Source organism: Carcharhinus amblyrhynchos, chromosome 1, assembly GCF_965287045.1.
Source record: "Carcharhinus amblyrhynchos chromosome 1, sCarAmb.v2.hapA, whole genome shotgun sequence".
NCBI classification, from domain to species: domain Eukaryota; kingdom Metazoa; phylum Chordata; class Chondrichthyes; order Carcharhiniformes; family Carcharhinidae; genus Carcharhinus; species Carcharhinus amblyrhynchos.
In genome coordinates, this window is record NC_137324.1 from 15,462,452 (window position 1) to 15,479,556 (window position 17,105).

Consider the following 17,105-nt stretch of genomic DNA (forward strand, 5'->3'; position numbering starts at 1 on the left):
AGGACCCAGCATTCAATAAATTGGTCCAAAACACACAGGTTAACCATTAGCAAAAGCATACTATAGGGTTAACAATATTTTTCTAAAAACAGTTTAAGGACCATTAAGGGTCATTAATTTTAGGGATGAAGATGAAAGAAACTCAATACAAGTAATAACAAAAATAAAGGAGGTGCCTCTGATGGCTAAAAGCAAAATACTGTGGATACTGGAATCTGAAACAAAAACAGAAAATGCTGGAATGTCTCAGCTGGTCTGACAGTATCTGTGGAGAAAGAATAGAGCTCTGACAAAGGGTCACCCAGACTTGAAACGTTGGCTCTATTCTCACTCCACAGATGCTGTCGGACCTGCTGAGATTTTCCAGCATTTTCTGGTTTTGTTCCTCTGATGACTAGGTGGGTTACGTGGTCCAGAGTCATATCAACCAGGTAGGTCACAGCATTGTGGTTTCTGTTGCGATTTCAGCCAGACCAGGAGTAAAGAAAGAACTTGCACCTTTCATAACCTCAAGAAAACCCAAATAATTTTACATCCAGTTATGTAAAAGTAGACAATCAAATTGCAGTTGAAGCTACAATTGAACTTTTTTGTGCAGTATTTCTGCTTTCATTTGGAAAAAAAAGTTGCATAATTAAATAAACTGCAGATGATTCTCTGTGATTGTTACAAATTTACCCACATATCTGAGGAAGCCAACAAATTGTCCTTGGGATCTGGGGAGCTGAAATTCGGCATGGGAACTGCCTGAGATGATAAAAATCAAAGTGCAACAATGTGCATTTATACAGTAAAGGCAAAATACTGCAGATGCTGGAATCTGAAGCAAAAACAGAAAATGCTGGAAAATCTCACCATGCCTAACAACATCTGTGGTGAGAGAATAGAGCTAATGTTTCAAGTCAGGATGACTCTTCCTCAGAGCCAATATTTATTCCTTGGTCAACACCAAAATTAAGTCTAATCACTATAACATTGCTCCTTGTGCAAATTGTATTTCCTGTTGCATTTCCTACAGTCTAATTACATCTAATTACATTTCAGAATTAGTTGGCTGTCAAGCAATTTGGGACACTGAGATTGTGAAAGGTGTTATATAAATACACTACTGTAAAATGATTCAAGTGTATTGAGTGACAGGACTATTTTGCTCTGGGTAGCTAGCTGATGCTGTATTTCAGAATTGAGTACATGGGAGGGGAGGGCTGGGACTTTCTATAGCTGTGTCTCTGAAGGCTCATAAAGAGTCCCCAAGCCTGTGCCAATATTAATTGGTGTCTCCCTCACTTTTTAAGTCTTAACTACCAGAATTTCTCGCTTTTTATGGCAATGAGAGCCACCTTAAATTGCAGAACCAAATGACAATTCGTGAAAAAATAAATGTGCCAAGCCCCTCTTTAATTCGACAGCTCCTTACCATTTGACAAGGATACTTTATACTCTACACTTCAAATTTAATGAGAATGGATCATTAAGTTCCGATCCTGAACGTTGCAAAATGGGTACTGACGCTTATCACAATTTTTATTTTTTTAAAATTAATTGTGGTGAATTAAGTACCTTCGAAAACTGCTGGAAGGAAAAAAGCTTTGGGATGTCAGGCTGGGGCCAGTTTCCTTCCCCACCCAGACAGGTGAAGTTAGATTAAACTTTAAACTGGGTACTTAGCTGCTGCCCTTTAAACATAAAACATCCTTACGTTCAGAAGGCGGTATGAGCAGTTGTTGAAAGTTCTCCAAGGATCATCCTTGCTATTGTTGACACTGACTCATCAGCAGAAAGTTATCAACTAACACCATCCACCCCTCAGGAGGAAAGTAGGCCCCTCAAAATGGCTCCCCCGGAAATGCGTGCACCTCAAAATAACTCCCCCGGAGATGTGTGCTGTAAAATGGCTCCCCCCGGAGTTATGCGCGTCCCAAAATGGCTCCCCCGGAAAATGTCGCAGAATGGCTTCCCCGGCAACGTGTGCGTCACATGAAGGTTCCTCCGGAAATGCGTTCGTCACAAAATGGCTCCCCCGATGGAAGTCTTTCCGGTTGATGGCCGTTTAGAATCTTCGCCCGGTTTAAAAACAGAATGGAGTTCCAACGGCACCAAACCGCTTGTGTCTCTTGTTGTAAAATGTTTGTTGGCCTGGAGGGAGGTGAATGAAGTTAATATACATTGCGTTTGTATATATATATTTATATATATAGGTGTGTGGATGGAGGTTGATGGGGATCCTTCCAGCCCAGTGTCTGCATTGTTCACATTACAAAGTGAAGGTGGATGGAGGTGAGCAGCAGGACAGCCCAGACCAGCTCCACTTGGCCTCCCACAGCCACCGCCAGGCCCAAGGCCTCGGAGGCCGAGCGTGTTGACTCCCTCCACAGCGGCCTCTTGTCAGCAACCTGCAAGGAGAGACCAGGAATGAGACCAATATAATCTTATTTATTCATTCATGCCACAAGTAACACTACACTGTGAAAGTCCCTGAGTCGCCACGCTCCGGCACCTGTTTGGGTGCACCGAGGGAGAATTTAGCATGGTCAGTGCTCCTAACCAGCATGTCTTTCAGACTGTGGGAGGAAACCCACACAGACATGGGGAGAACTCCACACAGACAGTGACCAAAGCTGCGAATTGAACCTGGGTCCCTGGTGCTGTGAGGCAGCAGTGCTAACCACTGTGCCACCCATATCTTCGTAACTACCTTCATACTACTGTCGTTACTCAGAAGGTAGTAAGGGTATGGAATGCCCTGCCTGCAACAGTTGTGGACTTGCCAACTTTAAGGGCGTTCAAATGGTCAGTGGATAGGCATATGGATAACATTGGAATAGTTTAGGTTAGCGGGTCATTAGATTCGTTCCACTGGTTGGCGCAACATTGAGGGCCGAAGGGCCTGTACTGCGCTGTAATGTTCTATGTTCTATAACAGAAACTTCTCACCTCAGGAACCATTCTTGGGAATTTTTTCGTCAGGTGTGTGTGTGACCCACACACACGCCTGACGAAGAAACAGCGTTTCCGAAAGCTTGTGGCTTTACTATGAAATAAACTGGTTGGACTTTAACTTGGTGTTGTGAGACTTCTACCAGTGAGGTTCCACAGGGATTAATGCTAACGCCACAACTGTTTACAATATATATTAGTAACGAGGAGGAAGAAAGTGAATGTACTGTAGTTACATTAGTAGAAGATACAAAAATAGGTAAATTGCGACAGCAATACAATTTTCAAAGGGATAACGATTAGTTAAGTGTTGCAAAGTTAGTGTTTGTAAAATTGTCTGTTAAAAAGGTGGTGTTTTCTGTACTTAATGTTTTGAAAAAAAGAGATGCAGGTGTACATCTGAAACATTATATCGTGGCCAGGCAGTAGTGTTGTCAAGACAACAAGCTGCTTTTGAATTTTGCCAATCAGTTTAAACTAGGCACCTAGCTAACAGCAGTCTGTTAGATTTAAATTTGATGTTTTCATAATCAGAACCAATCATATTGTGGGGCTGTTGGTATGTCATCAGAGGTATAAGAGACAGCTCTCAGCTTAAGGGAGAAAGACAGTAACTACCATCTGCCACTGTAACGAATCACATTAATGTCTTAAAAGAAAGCCTCATCTCGATAGTGAAGATAGCAAAGAAGTCAGTAGTTTCCGGAAGATAAAACCTGGTTGTATTTTTTGTTAATAAGTGGAAATTGTATTTAGCTAAACAGTATCCCATTAGAACAATGTTTTATTTGGTTTGTTAACAGTTTAGTTAACCTGTTCACTGTTAGTTAGATGAAATAAAGTGTTACTTGTTGATTTTACAAAGAGAGTCTGAGATAATTATCTTGATTTAACCACTAAAAGTTGCTGAAGAACTGATCGTACTGTTTCTCACATACTTCTAACAGATTATAAGGCGAGCTACTCCTCCCTGGAGTGGTTAGGTGTCAGCTGTTGGAGAGAGGATCAACCTCTCCCTCTCTAAATGGGCAAAAACTTGGCAAATGGAGCAGAATGTGAGAAAATGTAAAGTTGTTCATTTTGGACAGGAGAATAGAAAGTATTATTTAAATGGAGAAAAATTGCAGAAAGCTGTAACACAAAGTGACTTGGGATACTTGTGCCCAAATATCAAATGTATTCAAGAGGTGGCTAGATATAGCACTCCGGACAAATGGGATCAAAGGTTATGGGGAGAAAGCAGGATTAGGCTGTTGAGTTGGATGATCAGTCATGATCATAATGATGGCAGATCAGCCTTGAAGGGCGGCCTCCTGCTTCTATCTTCTGTGTTTCTATGAAAACATAGGACAGCACATTGGTTAGCACTGCTGCCTCATAGCGCCAGAGACCCAAGTTCAGATCCAGCTTTGGGTCACTGTCTGTGTGGAGTTTGCATATTCTTCCCATGTCTGCGTGGGTTTCCCCCCACAGTCCAAAGATGTGTGGGTTAGGTTGATTGGCCATGCTAAATTCACCCTAGTGTCAGAGGGATTAGCAGGGTAAATATGTGGGATGATGAGAATAGAGCCTGGATGGGATTGTAGTTGATGCAGACTCAATGGGTTGAATGGCCTCCTGCACTGTAGGGATTCTATGATTCTGTGAACCACAGAAAGCTTGTAGCAGCTAATTAGGAATGTTGGCCCATATTTCAAGGGGGTTAAGGTATAAGACTAAGGAGGTCTTGCTGCAAGTCCTGGTGAGACCACATTTGGAGTATGTGATTAATGTTGCTTCCCTGTTTTAAGGAAATTCATTATTTCATTGAAGGTAGTTCAAAGAAGGTTCACTAGGCTGATTCCCAGTGTGGAAGGATTGTCTTATGAGAAATTTAGAAGACTAAGAGGCAATCTCATTTGAAACAAAAGATTCTTAAGGGGGTGGCACAGTGCTTAGCATGGCTGCCTCACAGTGTCAGGGACCCGGGTTCGAGCAGACCTTGGGTGACTGTGCAAAATTCACACAATCTCTCCATGTCAATGTGAATTTCCTCTAGGTGCTCTAGTTTTCTGTCTCAGTCCAAAAATGTGTAGGTTTGGTGGATTAGCTATTGTAAATGTGCAGGCTTACAGAGATAGGGTTGGAGTTTGGGCTGGGTACGGTGCTCTTTCAGAGGGTTGGTGCAGACTTGATGGGCCAAGTGGCCGCCTGCGCTGTAGGGATTCAATGATTCTTAAGGATCTTGACAGGTTAAATACTAAGAGGATGTCTTCCTTCATGGGAGATTGTAGGACCAGAGGGCACAGTCTCAGAATAAAGGAGCGCCGATTTAAGACTGACACCAGGACGAATTTCTTCTTTGAGGGTTGTGAGTCTTTTTAACTCTTTGCAACGGAGAACTGTGGGGGCAGAGTCATTGTGTATATTTAAGACAGTAAGTTTATAGGGAAAGGGCAGGAAAATGGATGAGGAATTTAGGATCAGTCATGAGTCCATTATTAAAGATGAAATTGCAGAGTACTTGGAAGTACATGATAAAGTAGGACTGACTCAGCACGGCTTTGTCAAAGGGAGGTCATGTCTGACAAATCTGTTAGAGTTCTTTGAGGAGGTAACAAGGAAGTTAGATAAAGGAGAGCCAGTGGACGTGATTTATTTAGATTTCCGGAAAGCATAAGAACATAAGAAATAGGAGCAGGAGTAGGCCATCTAGCCCTTAGAGTCTGCCCCGCCATTCAATAAGATCATGGCTGATCTGTCGTGGCTCAGTTCCACATTCCCGCCCTCTCCCCATAACCCTTAATCCCCTCTCTTATCAAAAACCCATCAACCCGCGTCTTAAAAATATTTAGCGAGGTAGCCTCCACCACTTCAACGGGCAGAGAATTCCAGAGATTCACCACACTTTGAGTGAAGAAGTTCCTCCTCAACTCCGTTCTAAACCGCCCCCCCTTTATCTTGAGGCTGTGCCCCCTAGTCCTATTATCCTTTCTGAGCGGGAAGAGTCTCTCCACCTCTATCCTATCCATCCCATTCATCATCTTATACGTCTCAATGAGATCTCCCCTCATTCTTCTAAACTCTAACGAGTACAAGCCTAGTTTATTCAGCTTCTCCTCATAGCTCAACCCCCTCAACTCCGGCATCAGCTTAGTAAACCTCCTCTGCACTCCCTCCAAGGCCAAAATATCCTTGCGTAAGTACGGCGCCCAAAACTGCACACAGTACTCCAGCTGCGGCCTCACCAATGCCCTATACAGCCGCAGCAAGACCTCCCTACTTTTATATTCAATCCCCCTCGCTATGAAGGCCAGCATCCCATTCGCCTTCCTGATCACCTGCTGCACCTGCAAGCTGGGTTTTTGCGACTCATGCACAAGGACCCCGAGGTCCCTCTGCACCGTCGCCTGCTGCAGTTTTTCGTCACGTAAGTGATAATCCTTCCTACCATTATTCCTACCAAAGTGGACCACCTTGCACTTGCCAACATTAAATTCCATTTGCCATTTCCTGGCCCATTCGCCCAGCCTATCTAGATCCTTCTGTAGACTCTCCACAACCTCCGCACAATTTGCCTTTCCTCCAATCTTGGTGTCATCAGCAAATTTCGACACCCTACACTCGGTTCCCTCCTCCAGATCATCTATATAAATGGTAAATAGCTGAGGCCCCAGCACCGACCCCGAGGCACTCCACTAGTCACCATCCGCCAATCCGAATTGCACCCATTGACCCCCACTCTCTGCCTCCTATTTGACAACCAATCCTCTATCCACGCTAACACCCTACCCCCAACTCCCTGTCCCCTGACCTTCTGCAATAACCTCCTGTGAGGTACCTTGTCAAACGCCTTATGAAAATCCAGAAAGACCACATCCACCGGCTCTCCTCTATCCACCGCCCTAGACACATCCTCATAGAACTCCAGTAAATTTGTCAGACACGACTTCCCTTTAACGAAACCGTGCTGCGAAAGCCTTTGACAAGATGCCACATAGGAGACTGTTAAGTGCTCGTGGTGTTAAGGGTAAGATCCTGGCATAGATAGAGGATTGGTTGACTGGCAGAAGGCAGAGAGTGGGGATAAAGTGGTCTTTCTCAGGATGACAGCCGGTGACTAGTGGTCTGCCTCAGGGGTCAGTGCTGGGACCACAACTTTTCACAATATACATTAACGATTTGGAGGAAGGAACTGAAGGCACTGTTGCTAAGTTTGCAGATGATACAATGATATGTAGGCTGACAGGTAGTATTGAGGAAGCGGGGGGGGGCGCTGCAGAAGGACTTGGACAGGTTAGGAGAGTGGGCAAAGAAGTGGCTGATGAAATACAATGTGGAAAAGTGTGAGGTTATGCACGTTGGAAGGAGGAATGGAGGCATAGACTATTTTCTAAATGGGAAAATGCTTAGGAAATCAGAAACACAAAGGGACTTGGGAGGCCTTGCTCAAGATTCTCTTAAGGTTAACGTATAGGTTTAGTCGGCAGTTAGGAAGGCAAATGCAACGTTAGCATTCGTGTCGAGAGGGCTAGAATAGAAGAGCAGGGATATACTTCTGAAGCTGTATAAGGCCCTGGTCAGATCCCATTTAGAGTATTGAGCAGTTTTGGGCTCCATATCTAAGGAAGGATGTGCTGGCCTTGGAAAGGGTCCAGAGGAGATTCACAAGAATGATCCTTGGAATGAAAAGCTTGCATATGAGGAAGGGTTAAGGACTCTAGGTGTGTACTCATTGGAGTTTAGAAGGATGAGGGGGGAACCTTTTTGAAACTTACAGAATACTGCGAGGCCTGGATAGAGTGGATGTGGAGAGGATGTTTCCACTAGTAGGAAAAACTAGAACCAGAGGGCACAACCTCAGGATAATGGGACGATCCTTTAAAACAGAGATGAGGAGGAATTTCTTCAGCCAGAGACTGGTGAATCTGTGGAACTCTTGCCACAGAAGGCTGTGGAGGCCAGGTCATTGAGTGTCTTTAAGACAGATAGGTTCTTGATTAATAAGGGGATTAGGGATTATGGGGAAAAGGCAGAAAAATGGGGATGAGAAAAAAAATCAGCCATGATTGAATGGCGGAGCAGACTCAAAGGGCTGAGTGGCCTAATTCTGCTCCTATGTCTTATGGTCTTATGATCCTATTGAATAGTGGAGAAGGCTTAAGGGGCTAAATGGCCTATTCCTGTTGCTATTTCTTGTGACCTTGTGATCAGGGTGACCAACTCTGTGGGTGGGGGGTCATAATTAAGGGACAGTTCTGTGGAAGGGTCATTTTGCTCTTGAAACATCCAGCGTTCGCAGTATTTTGCTTTTATTTAGTTAGCAGCACTTTGGCTTGGGGGAATTGTACAAGTTGGCAGGGGCACCTATGGGAGTGGGCGGGCAGGAAACAGGAAGGAATGGTTGGACGTTTGGGAGGCATAGGGTGTGAGGTGCTGGTGAACTTGTGAGTGTGTGAACAAGCAGCCAGGAGTGGTGCCAATGCGCATGCACAAAATGTAAAGATCTGAAATACACAATTACAGGACAATCGCGTAAAATTCTGAATTGTTTTTTACCTTGTTGTCAGTATATACCCGATTCCCTTTTGAAAGTTGACAATGCATGTCTGTCTCTTTAGATCATTTATCTACGGTATTTGTCTCACTATATTTGTCACCCAACAAGTCAGCACTGACATGTGAGAAACACCTGATCTCCATCCGAATCCCATTTACCAGCACTTGGCCCTTGAATGTTATGATGTGCCAAGTTGCCATCCAGATACTTTTTAAAGGACGTGAGGCAACTCCCCTCTACCGCCCTCCCAGGCAGCACATTCTAGACCGTCACCAACGGATAAAAATGTTTTTCCTCATGTCTAAACCTCCTGCCCCTCACCTCGGACCTATGTCCCCTCTTGACCTATCCATCAACTAAGGGGGAACAGCTGTTCCCTGTTCACTCTGTGCATGTCCCTAAGATCGGGTCACCCTTCAGTCTTTTCTGCTCCAACAAGAACAACCCAAGCCTATCCAACCTCTCTTCATAACTTAAGTGTTCCATCCCAGGCAACATCCTAGTGAATCTCCTCTGCAACCTATCCAGCGCAATCACAGCCATCCAATAATTTGGTGACCAGAAGTGCACACAGTACTCTAGCTGTGAATTCACCAAAGTTCTACGTAACTCCAACATGGCTTCCCTCCTTTTGTACTCTATGCTTCAAGTGTATGTATTAATTTTGTTTTCTGGATGCATTTTTCAATCTTCTTGTAAAATTGTCATCAGGCTCATCTGATTCCCACCTCAGACTGTGAAATTCATACCAGCTGATCCGATGATTTGACTGTGTAGAAAAATGTTGCTGAGTTTTCAAAGATTTTATCAGCGTTTTTACTGTTGTCTTTACTCAGCTCCAGACTATTAAATAAATTGAACCCTTTCTCTCCCTGTAGCTGATTTTGCAACTGACCCTTTCCTCCTCACTAGTGTCTTTCAGAAAGCTACATTTCTACTGTAATTCTGTTTAAATTTCTCAAATGCCACTGAGAGATTGCCAGCTTCGCAGTTCATCATGGACTCTAGCTGTTTGTTTATTGCTGCTGCAACCATTTGATTCACATGCGATTCACTAAGTTTTTCTCTCTGGCACTAATTCTGGTTGATTTTTCAACCTTATTCCACAGTGATTTAATTTAAGATGTTTGGATTTCTAGTCACGGATAACCACTGCCACCATGGGTTCCCATAAGTAATAAATAATCACAGCTTAGGCTCAAAATGCTGGAGTTGTGCTCCATGTGGTTGGTAGACCGATAATGTCACTTTTTTCAAATTCATTCATGGGACATGGGCGTCGCTGACTGGCCAGCATTTATTGCCCATCCCTAGTTCCCCTTGTTCGTAGTGCAATTGAGAGTTCATTAGAGGTTCATTAGAGTTTATAAGTGTGAAAGGGGATCTCATAGAAATTAATAAAATTCTAACAGGATTAGACAGGGTAGATTCAGAAAGAATGCTCCCAATGGTAGGGGAGTCCAGAACTAGCAGGCATAGTTTGAGGATAAAGGGGAAACTTTTCAGAACTAGTGAGGAAAATTTTCTTCACCCAGAGTGGTGAATGTGTAGAATTCATTACCGTAGAATGTAGTTGAGACCAAAATGTTGTCTGAATTCAAGAAGAAATTCGATACAAGGGATCAAGGGATATGGGAGGAAGGAAGGATCAGGATATTGAATTTTATGATCAGCCATGATCAAAATGAATGGTGGAGCAGGATCGAAAGCTGAATTTCCTATTTCTGTTTCTATGTTTCTGTACAAACAAAGCATATTGTTCATAGAGAAGGAAATCAGAGGGTGCACAATGTAATGTTACAGTAATAGCTAGGGTGTAGAAAAAGATCAACTTAATATAAGGTAGGTCTATTCAAAAATCTGATGACAGTAGGGAAGAAGCTGTTCTTGAGTTGATTGGGATTTGACCTCGGAGTTTTGTATAATAGTGCATTCTTAGAGTTGTCACAGTTTTAGAAGCATACAATGAGAGTAAAGATAGAATTAGGGGGTGTGCTGGGCACGGCTCGGAAGAAGCAGCCACTTTCCGGTGCCACCTTCCTGGCTATATAGTGGAAGCAGACACATTAGCAACATTCAAGGTGTATACTGATAGACGCATGAAAGAGAGGTGAATAGAGAGATAGAAACTGTGTATTGGCACAGGCATGGTGGGCTGAAGGGCCTGTTCCTGTGCTGTATTCTTTATTCTTTAGGAATAAGTCCATCTCCACGGAAACCTTACTATATGGAGGCAAAAATTAGAATATGAAGCTGAGAGGAGATTTAAAAGAAGGCTGTTAGGAGATTTGATAGAGATATTCAAAATTACGAGGGGTCCAGACAGATTAGACAGGGAGAAAATGTTCCCATTCGTGAAAGAATGAAGAATGACAGAGCACAGATTTAGAGTAATTGGTATAAGAAGCAAAAGCAACATGCAGAAGTACATCGTCACACAAGGTCTGGAATATATTGCCTGAGAGTGTGGTAGAGATAGGTTCAATTGAATAATTTAAATTTAACTGTTACCTGAAAATGAACAATGTACAAGGCTTATGGGGAGAAGATGGGGGTGAATTGCATTTGGAGTGCTTGTGTACAAGTGGCTGAATGGCCTACGCTACAAGACTACTGATAAACAAGACAAAGAAAGTGTGCCAATAAATTGAAATCAACAGAAATATGAGGTGGAATTTTTCCGTCCTGCCCACCATGGGACACAGACCATATGTAGCTCCATTGAACTTGGGTCAAATTTTCCCGTTTTGGGGCGAGTGCGGCTAGTAAAATCCCGCCCGTTTCTGCAATGTCTGATGGGGATTTTGTAACAACATGCACAACTAAGGAGGACATTTTGAAGAAAGCAGGCAAGGCTTTTTTTTGCATATGATGACCAAGAGACAGCTACAACTCTCGGGCACGTTCTGAGGAAGTAGAATATCTGATAATGACTGGCAAAACAGAGCAGGGGAGACACAGAGGAGGAAATACACTGACAACTTAAGAAGAATGGTACAAAACCAAGATGTAGGCTGCTACGATGGACAGTGAAAGTTGGAGAGCCATGATCACTGACACTGGCTCTCCGCTGAAGACTTATCACTGAAGAAGACTTATCAGTCTAACCAGCCATCATTAGCCTTGTTATCCAACCACACATCTATCCACCAATACATCTTTCTACCTCTGTTTGTCTATTAATCTCTCATTGAGTCTAACGTGACCCACATAAATAAACCATGCAATTGCTATCTGTCCATTTATCTATTTACTCCTGTCTTGCACAACTTATCTGTAATTTGATCGATCGTGGAATGAAAGCACAAAAAAGGCTATCTGTCCTATCATGCCTGTGCAGGCCCATTGAAAGTTTTTAAAAATGCATATCTACACACCCATTCTTCTGGGGGAATAGTGGTGGAAGGATTCCCGAGCTGATTATCAGCCTGTAGAACCGTTCCTTCCCTGGCTAACAGTTCCTGTTGTTGGACTTGAAACCAAAGTTTCCAGTCGTGTGGTGGGGGCGCTACCACTGTGCCACAAGGCCTCCTCTGAAAGTGTGCCAGTTAATCTCACCAGGCAACGGCCTTGCCATATTATTGCTAGACTACCAATCCAGAAACTCAGCTAACATTCTGGGGACCTGGGTTCAAATCCAACCAAGGCAGATGGTGGAATTTGAATTCATTGTAAAATACCTGGAATTAAGAATCTACCGATAATCATGAAACCATTATCGATAGTCAGAAAAACCATTTCCCTGGTCAGGCCTACACGTGACTCCAGAGCCACAGTAATGCGGTTAATTCTCCACTGCTCACCAAAGGCAATCAGGGATGGTCAATAAAGGCTGGCTAGCCAGTGATGCCTACGTCCCACAAGAACTCCTCTTTCCTATACCCATGCAAGAATTCCTCTTCAACTGAATCAATTAACTGAACTCCCTCATCCCTGTATGAAGACAATGTGTGAACTACACATTTAAACTTACTGCAAGGATACACTTGAATACAGCACAGAAGTGGAACCCAGAGGACATAAATGGAATGGGTGAGAACCAACAGTAGGAAAAGTATTACATGTGATAATGGAAAGGAGGACAATTTACATCAAAGCCAGTGCAAGAGGCAGGTGCACAACATAGCAATGTAGAAACACCAACACAGATGAAAAGATGGTGCACCAGAGTTTTGTATACTACAAACAAAAGAGGACCCAGCACTGATCTCTGCTGGCTCATTCCCCAATACCAGGTCTAGTACGGCACCCTCCCTGTTTAGATTGTCAACATACTGTACCAAAAAGCCCTCCTGGACACATCTAACAAATTGCTCTCCACACAAGCCCCTGGATGTAAGAAACTCCCAGTCAATATGGGAGAAGTTAACATAAGAACATAAGAAATAGGAGCAGGAGTAGGCCATGTAGCCCTTCGAGCCTGCCCCGCCATTCAATAAGATCATGGCTGATCTGCTGTGGCTCAGTTCCACATTCCCGCCCTCTCCCCATAACCCTTAATCCCCTTGCTTATCAAAAACCCATCAACCCGCGTCTTAAAAATATTTAGCGAGGCAGCCTCCACCACTTCAACGGGCAGAGAATTCCAGAGATTCACCACCCTTTGAGTGAAGAAGTTCCTCCTCAACTCCGTTCTAAACCGCCCCCCCTTTATCTTGAGGCTGTGCCCCCTAGTCCTACTGTCCTTTCTGAGCGGGAAGAGTCTCTCCACCTCTATCCTATCCATCCCATTCATCATCTTATATGTCTCAATGAGATCTCCCCTCATTCTTCTAAACTCTAACGAGTACAAGCCTAGTTTATTCAGCCTCTCCTCACAGCTCAACCCCCTCAACTCCGGTATCAGCCTAGTAAACCTCCTCTGCACTCCCTCCAAGGCCAAAATATCCTTGCGTAAGTGCGGCGACCAAAACTGCACACTAAGACAGTTTCTATGGAATGCCCAAGTTACCTGTTAGAAAACTCTGGTCTCCACAAAATGGTTATCACAGCATCTGTTCTATGAAATCACATGTGATTCCCATCTAGCACATTTTTAGCACAAAGATGCCCAGCTAACCTGTATAACCTTCTCAAAAGTATATCAAAATACAGGTAAAGGGAACCAGTGTTTTCCTCTATCTCTTGATTTCCTTCCTCTCCTGCAGGAGTAACAACTATTGTTACTTCTGTAACAATAGTACCAACACTATTGGATATCTTCATAGAAGAGACCAGATAGTGAACATTGAGAAAGTTTTTGAAGCTGAAGGTGACCATCACAGCTAAGTCAATCATTCTCTCTATCTGACAATCACAGTTCCCAGAAAATGTTACTCACCCCCAAAATAGTGAAGTTAAGCACCAACCAATCAGGGGTAATAAAGGAAGATTTTTAGTAGGACAGAATTGAATAACTGAAGAAACACCACATTCTGGAAATCTGACACAGAAATAGAACTAGTTTGTGATACTCTGATCATTCCAATTTCAGAGGCAACCTTATCTGTTATGCTTTGTAAATAGCGCTGTCTGATCAAGTTAAATGATGACACAATTTAAAAGTGGACGATTTAAATGGTGGTAACTATATGTACGCTGTTGTGAATTTTAAAATGCAGCAAATTGCACAACTTGTCCAAATATAAATGTAACTTTTCAAGCCAGCTAATTCGTAGTAGTTTAAAGGCAGTGTCCAAAGTACTGAGTTTAAACTAGTTTATCCTACTCTGAACTTTTAAACTCATTGTCACTGCACTTCATGAGATCTTCTTTGACTTGATTGATAAACCATTTACTTTAGTGTTTTCCACTTGACTATATTCTGTGGCCTCAATTTATTTCTTAGAGATAAGCATAGACAGGCTGTGACTACAGTGTATTAGTGATATAATCAGTCTGCCTGTGTTGTTCCACTTCCAATTGACTTTAATAGAATGTGGATGAGACCCATTTTAAAGACAATTTTTCCTGAATACCTAATATTTTCACTTGGTGTTTTAGTTCTATTGTTGACACCCTGAGGGGCCAGATTCCTCTTTTACCCTGTGATCTCATTTTGCATGGTCAAATTAAACCATCCTGTCTTCTATATTTGTTTTTAGTGCCCTTTTGAATTAGTAGCATTTAATGTACCATTATAGTCGAGTGTGATGTACTTCCTTGAATGCAGCTCCTAACACCCTATTCCTTTGCTAAACACAATACAAGATACTAGCTCAAACGCATTCCTGCCATTTGAGCCCATTTTGTCAACTATTGTCTCTCCTGATCAATCTGGCTTTATTAAGGGTCAACAGTCATTCTCTAAAACAATGGCCTTGGGAGAGGCGATGTCCTAGTGGTAGTATTGCTGGACTATTAATCCAGAGACTCAGGTTTGAATCCCACCATGGCAGATGGTGGAATTTGAATTCAATAAAAAAAATCTGGAATTAAGAATCTACTGATGATCATGAAACCATAGTTGATCGTTGGAAAAACCCATCTGGTTCCCCTTTAGGGAAAGAAATCTGCAGAAATCTGTGGCCAAGAAGGTGTATGGTGTATTGGCCTTCATTAATCGAGGGATTGAGTTTAGGAGTCAGGAGGAACTTTATAAGACCCTTGTCAGACCCCACTTGGAGTACTGTGCGCAGTTCTGGTCGCCTCACTACAAGAAGGATGTGGAAGCTATTGAAAGGGTGCAGAGGAGATTTACAAGGATGTTGTCTGGATTGGGAGGCACGCCTTATGAAGATAGGTTGAGGGAGCTAGGTCTCTTCTCCCTGGAGAGACGAAGGTTGAGAGGCGACCTGATAGAGGTTTATAAAATGTTGAGAGGAATAGATAGGGTGGATTCTCAGAGGCTATTTCCCAGGGCTGAAATGGTCGCTATGAGAGGACACAGGTTTAAGGTGCTGGGGAGCAAGTACAGAGGAGATGTTAGGGGTAAGTTTTTCACTCGGAGGGTGGTGAGTGAGTGGAATCGGCTGCCGTCGGTGGTGGTAGAGGCGAACTTGCTGGGGTCTTTTAAGAGACTTCTGGATGAGTACATGGGATTTAATGGGATTGGGAGTTACAGATAGTTCTATGGCCTGGTAGGTAGGGATATGATTGGTGCAACTTGTGGGCCGAATGGCCTGTTTGTGCTGTAGTGTTCTATGTTCTATGAAGGAGCCACAGCAATGTGGTTGACTCCCAACTGCCCTCTGAAATGGCCTAGAAACCCACTCAGTTTAACAGCAGTTAGGGATGGGCAATAAATGCTGGCCCAACCAACAATGATGTGGATATGCCGGAGTTGGACTGGGGTAACATCGCTCGACAATCACCAGGCAAGACTGTTCCCTTCCTGTTGGCGAACACTTCAGTGGTCACGGGCATTCAGCCTCCGACCTTCAGGTAAGCATTCTCCAAGGCGGCCTTCATGACACATGACAGCGCAGAGTCGCTGAGCAGAGACTGATAGCCAAGTTCCGCACACATGAGGACGGTGTCAACAGGGATCTTGGGTTCATGTCGCACTATCTGTAACCCCCGTGACTTGCCTGGGTTTTCAAAACCTCACTTACTGTACTGTCTGGAGACAATACACATCTCTTTAACCTGTGATCAGTGCTCCTGCCACACACATTGTCGGCCACTTCAGGACTTGAACAGCAGGTTAGGTGTAAAGATTCGCATTCTAATCAGTAATCTGTAAACTGTCTGTGCTTTATATGCTCTGTCTGAGGCCAGAACTCTCCATTCACCTGACAAAGGGGCTAACCCGAAAGCTTGTGAGTTTACTATCAAATAAATTGGTTGGACTAAAACCTGGTGTTGTCAGACTTTTTACTGTGTCCAACCAACAATGCCCATGTCCCATGAATGGATAAACTATTTATTATTATTCACCCCAAGTCTCCTTCTCCTCTTCCAAGTTATACTTTTCTTAGATGCTGAAAAAGCTGACCATGTATTCAAAGTTTTAGAAAAAAATGATTTTGAGCCAGTTTTTATCTTTTATAGATCTCTTTATGCCAGTGATCTGTTGTAATATCTGATCCAATACCCAATGTCCTTGACACTCTGCTCCAGTTTGGTAAATTTTCAGGCTATAAACTAAATCTTGAAAAAAGAAAGTTTGTTTTTTCTGATTAGTCTTTTTCCATTGGCCTCATCTTTTGTCTTATTCCCCTTTAATTTGGCTTCGGATAGTTTTACTCACTTGGGAATATCTGTAACATGATTTCAAGTTACAGTAAAAGTCTCACAACACCAGGTTAAAGTCCAACAGGTTTATTTGTAGCAAACACCACTAGTTTTCGGAACTCCACATCATGACTACCATCGACACAGGGGAGATGCCAGAGGGAGAACAGCTAATGTGATTCTGCTATTGAAGAAGGGTTGTAGAGATACGCCAGGGAACTACAGACCAGTGAGTCTTACATCAGTGGCAGGGAAACTATTGGAGAAAATTCTGAAGGAGAGCATCTACACTTGGAGAGGCAAGGATTGATCAGGGATAGTCAGCATTGTTTTGTCAGAGGGGGGAATCATGTCTAACAAATTTGATTGAATTTTTTGAAGAGGTGACCAGGTGCGTAGGTGAGGGTAGTGCAGTTGATGTAGTTTTTATGGATTTCAGCAGTCTTTGACAAGGTCCAACAGAGGAAACTTATGA

The 17,105-nt window shown here is 43.2% G+C and overlaps 1 protein-coding gene across 2 annotated transcripts in view; it reads right to left on the reverse strand.

Moving 5' to 3' along the window:
- Positions 1–17,105, reverse strand: part of gfra4a (GDNF family receptor alpha 4a) — a 207,705-nt gene that overhangs the window by 23,548 nt on the left and 167,052 nt on the right. For both annotated transcript variants that reach the window (XM_080194898.1, XM_080194828.1), the window contains exon 8: positions 1,700–2,393. In XM_080194898.1, the coding sequence (XP_080051024.1) occupies positions 2,250–2,393 (144 nt within the window). In that variant the 3' untranslated portion in view covers positions 1,700–2,249. The remainder of the gene's footprint in view (positions 1–1,699; positions 2,394–17,105) is intronic.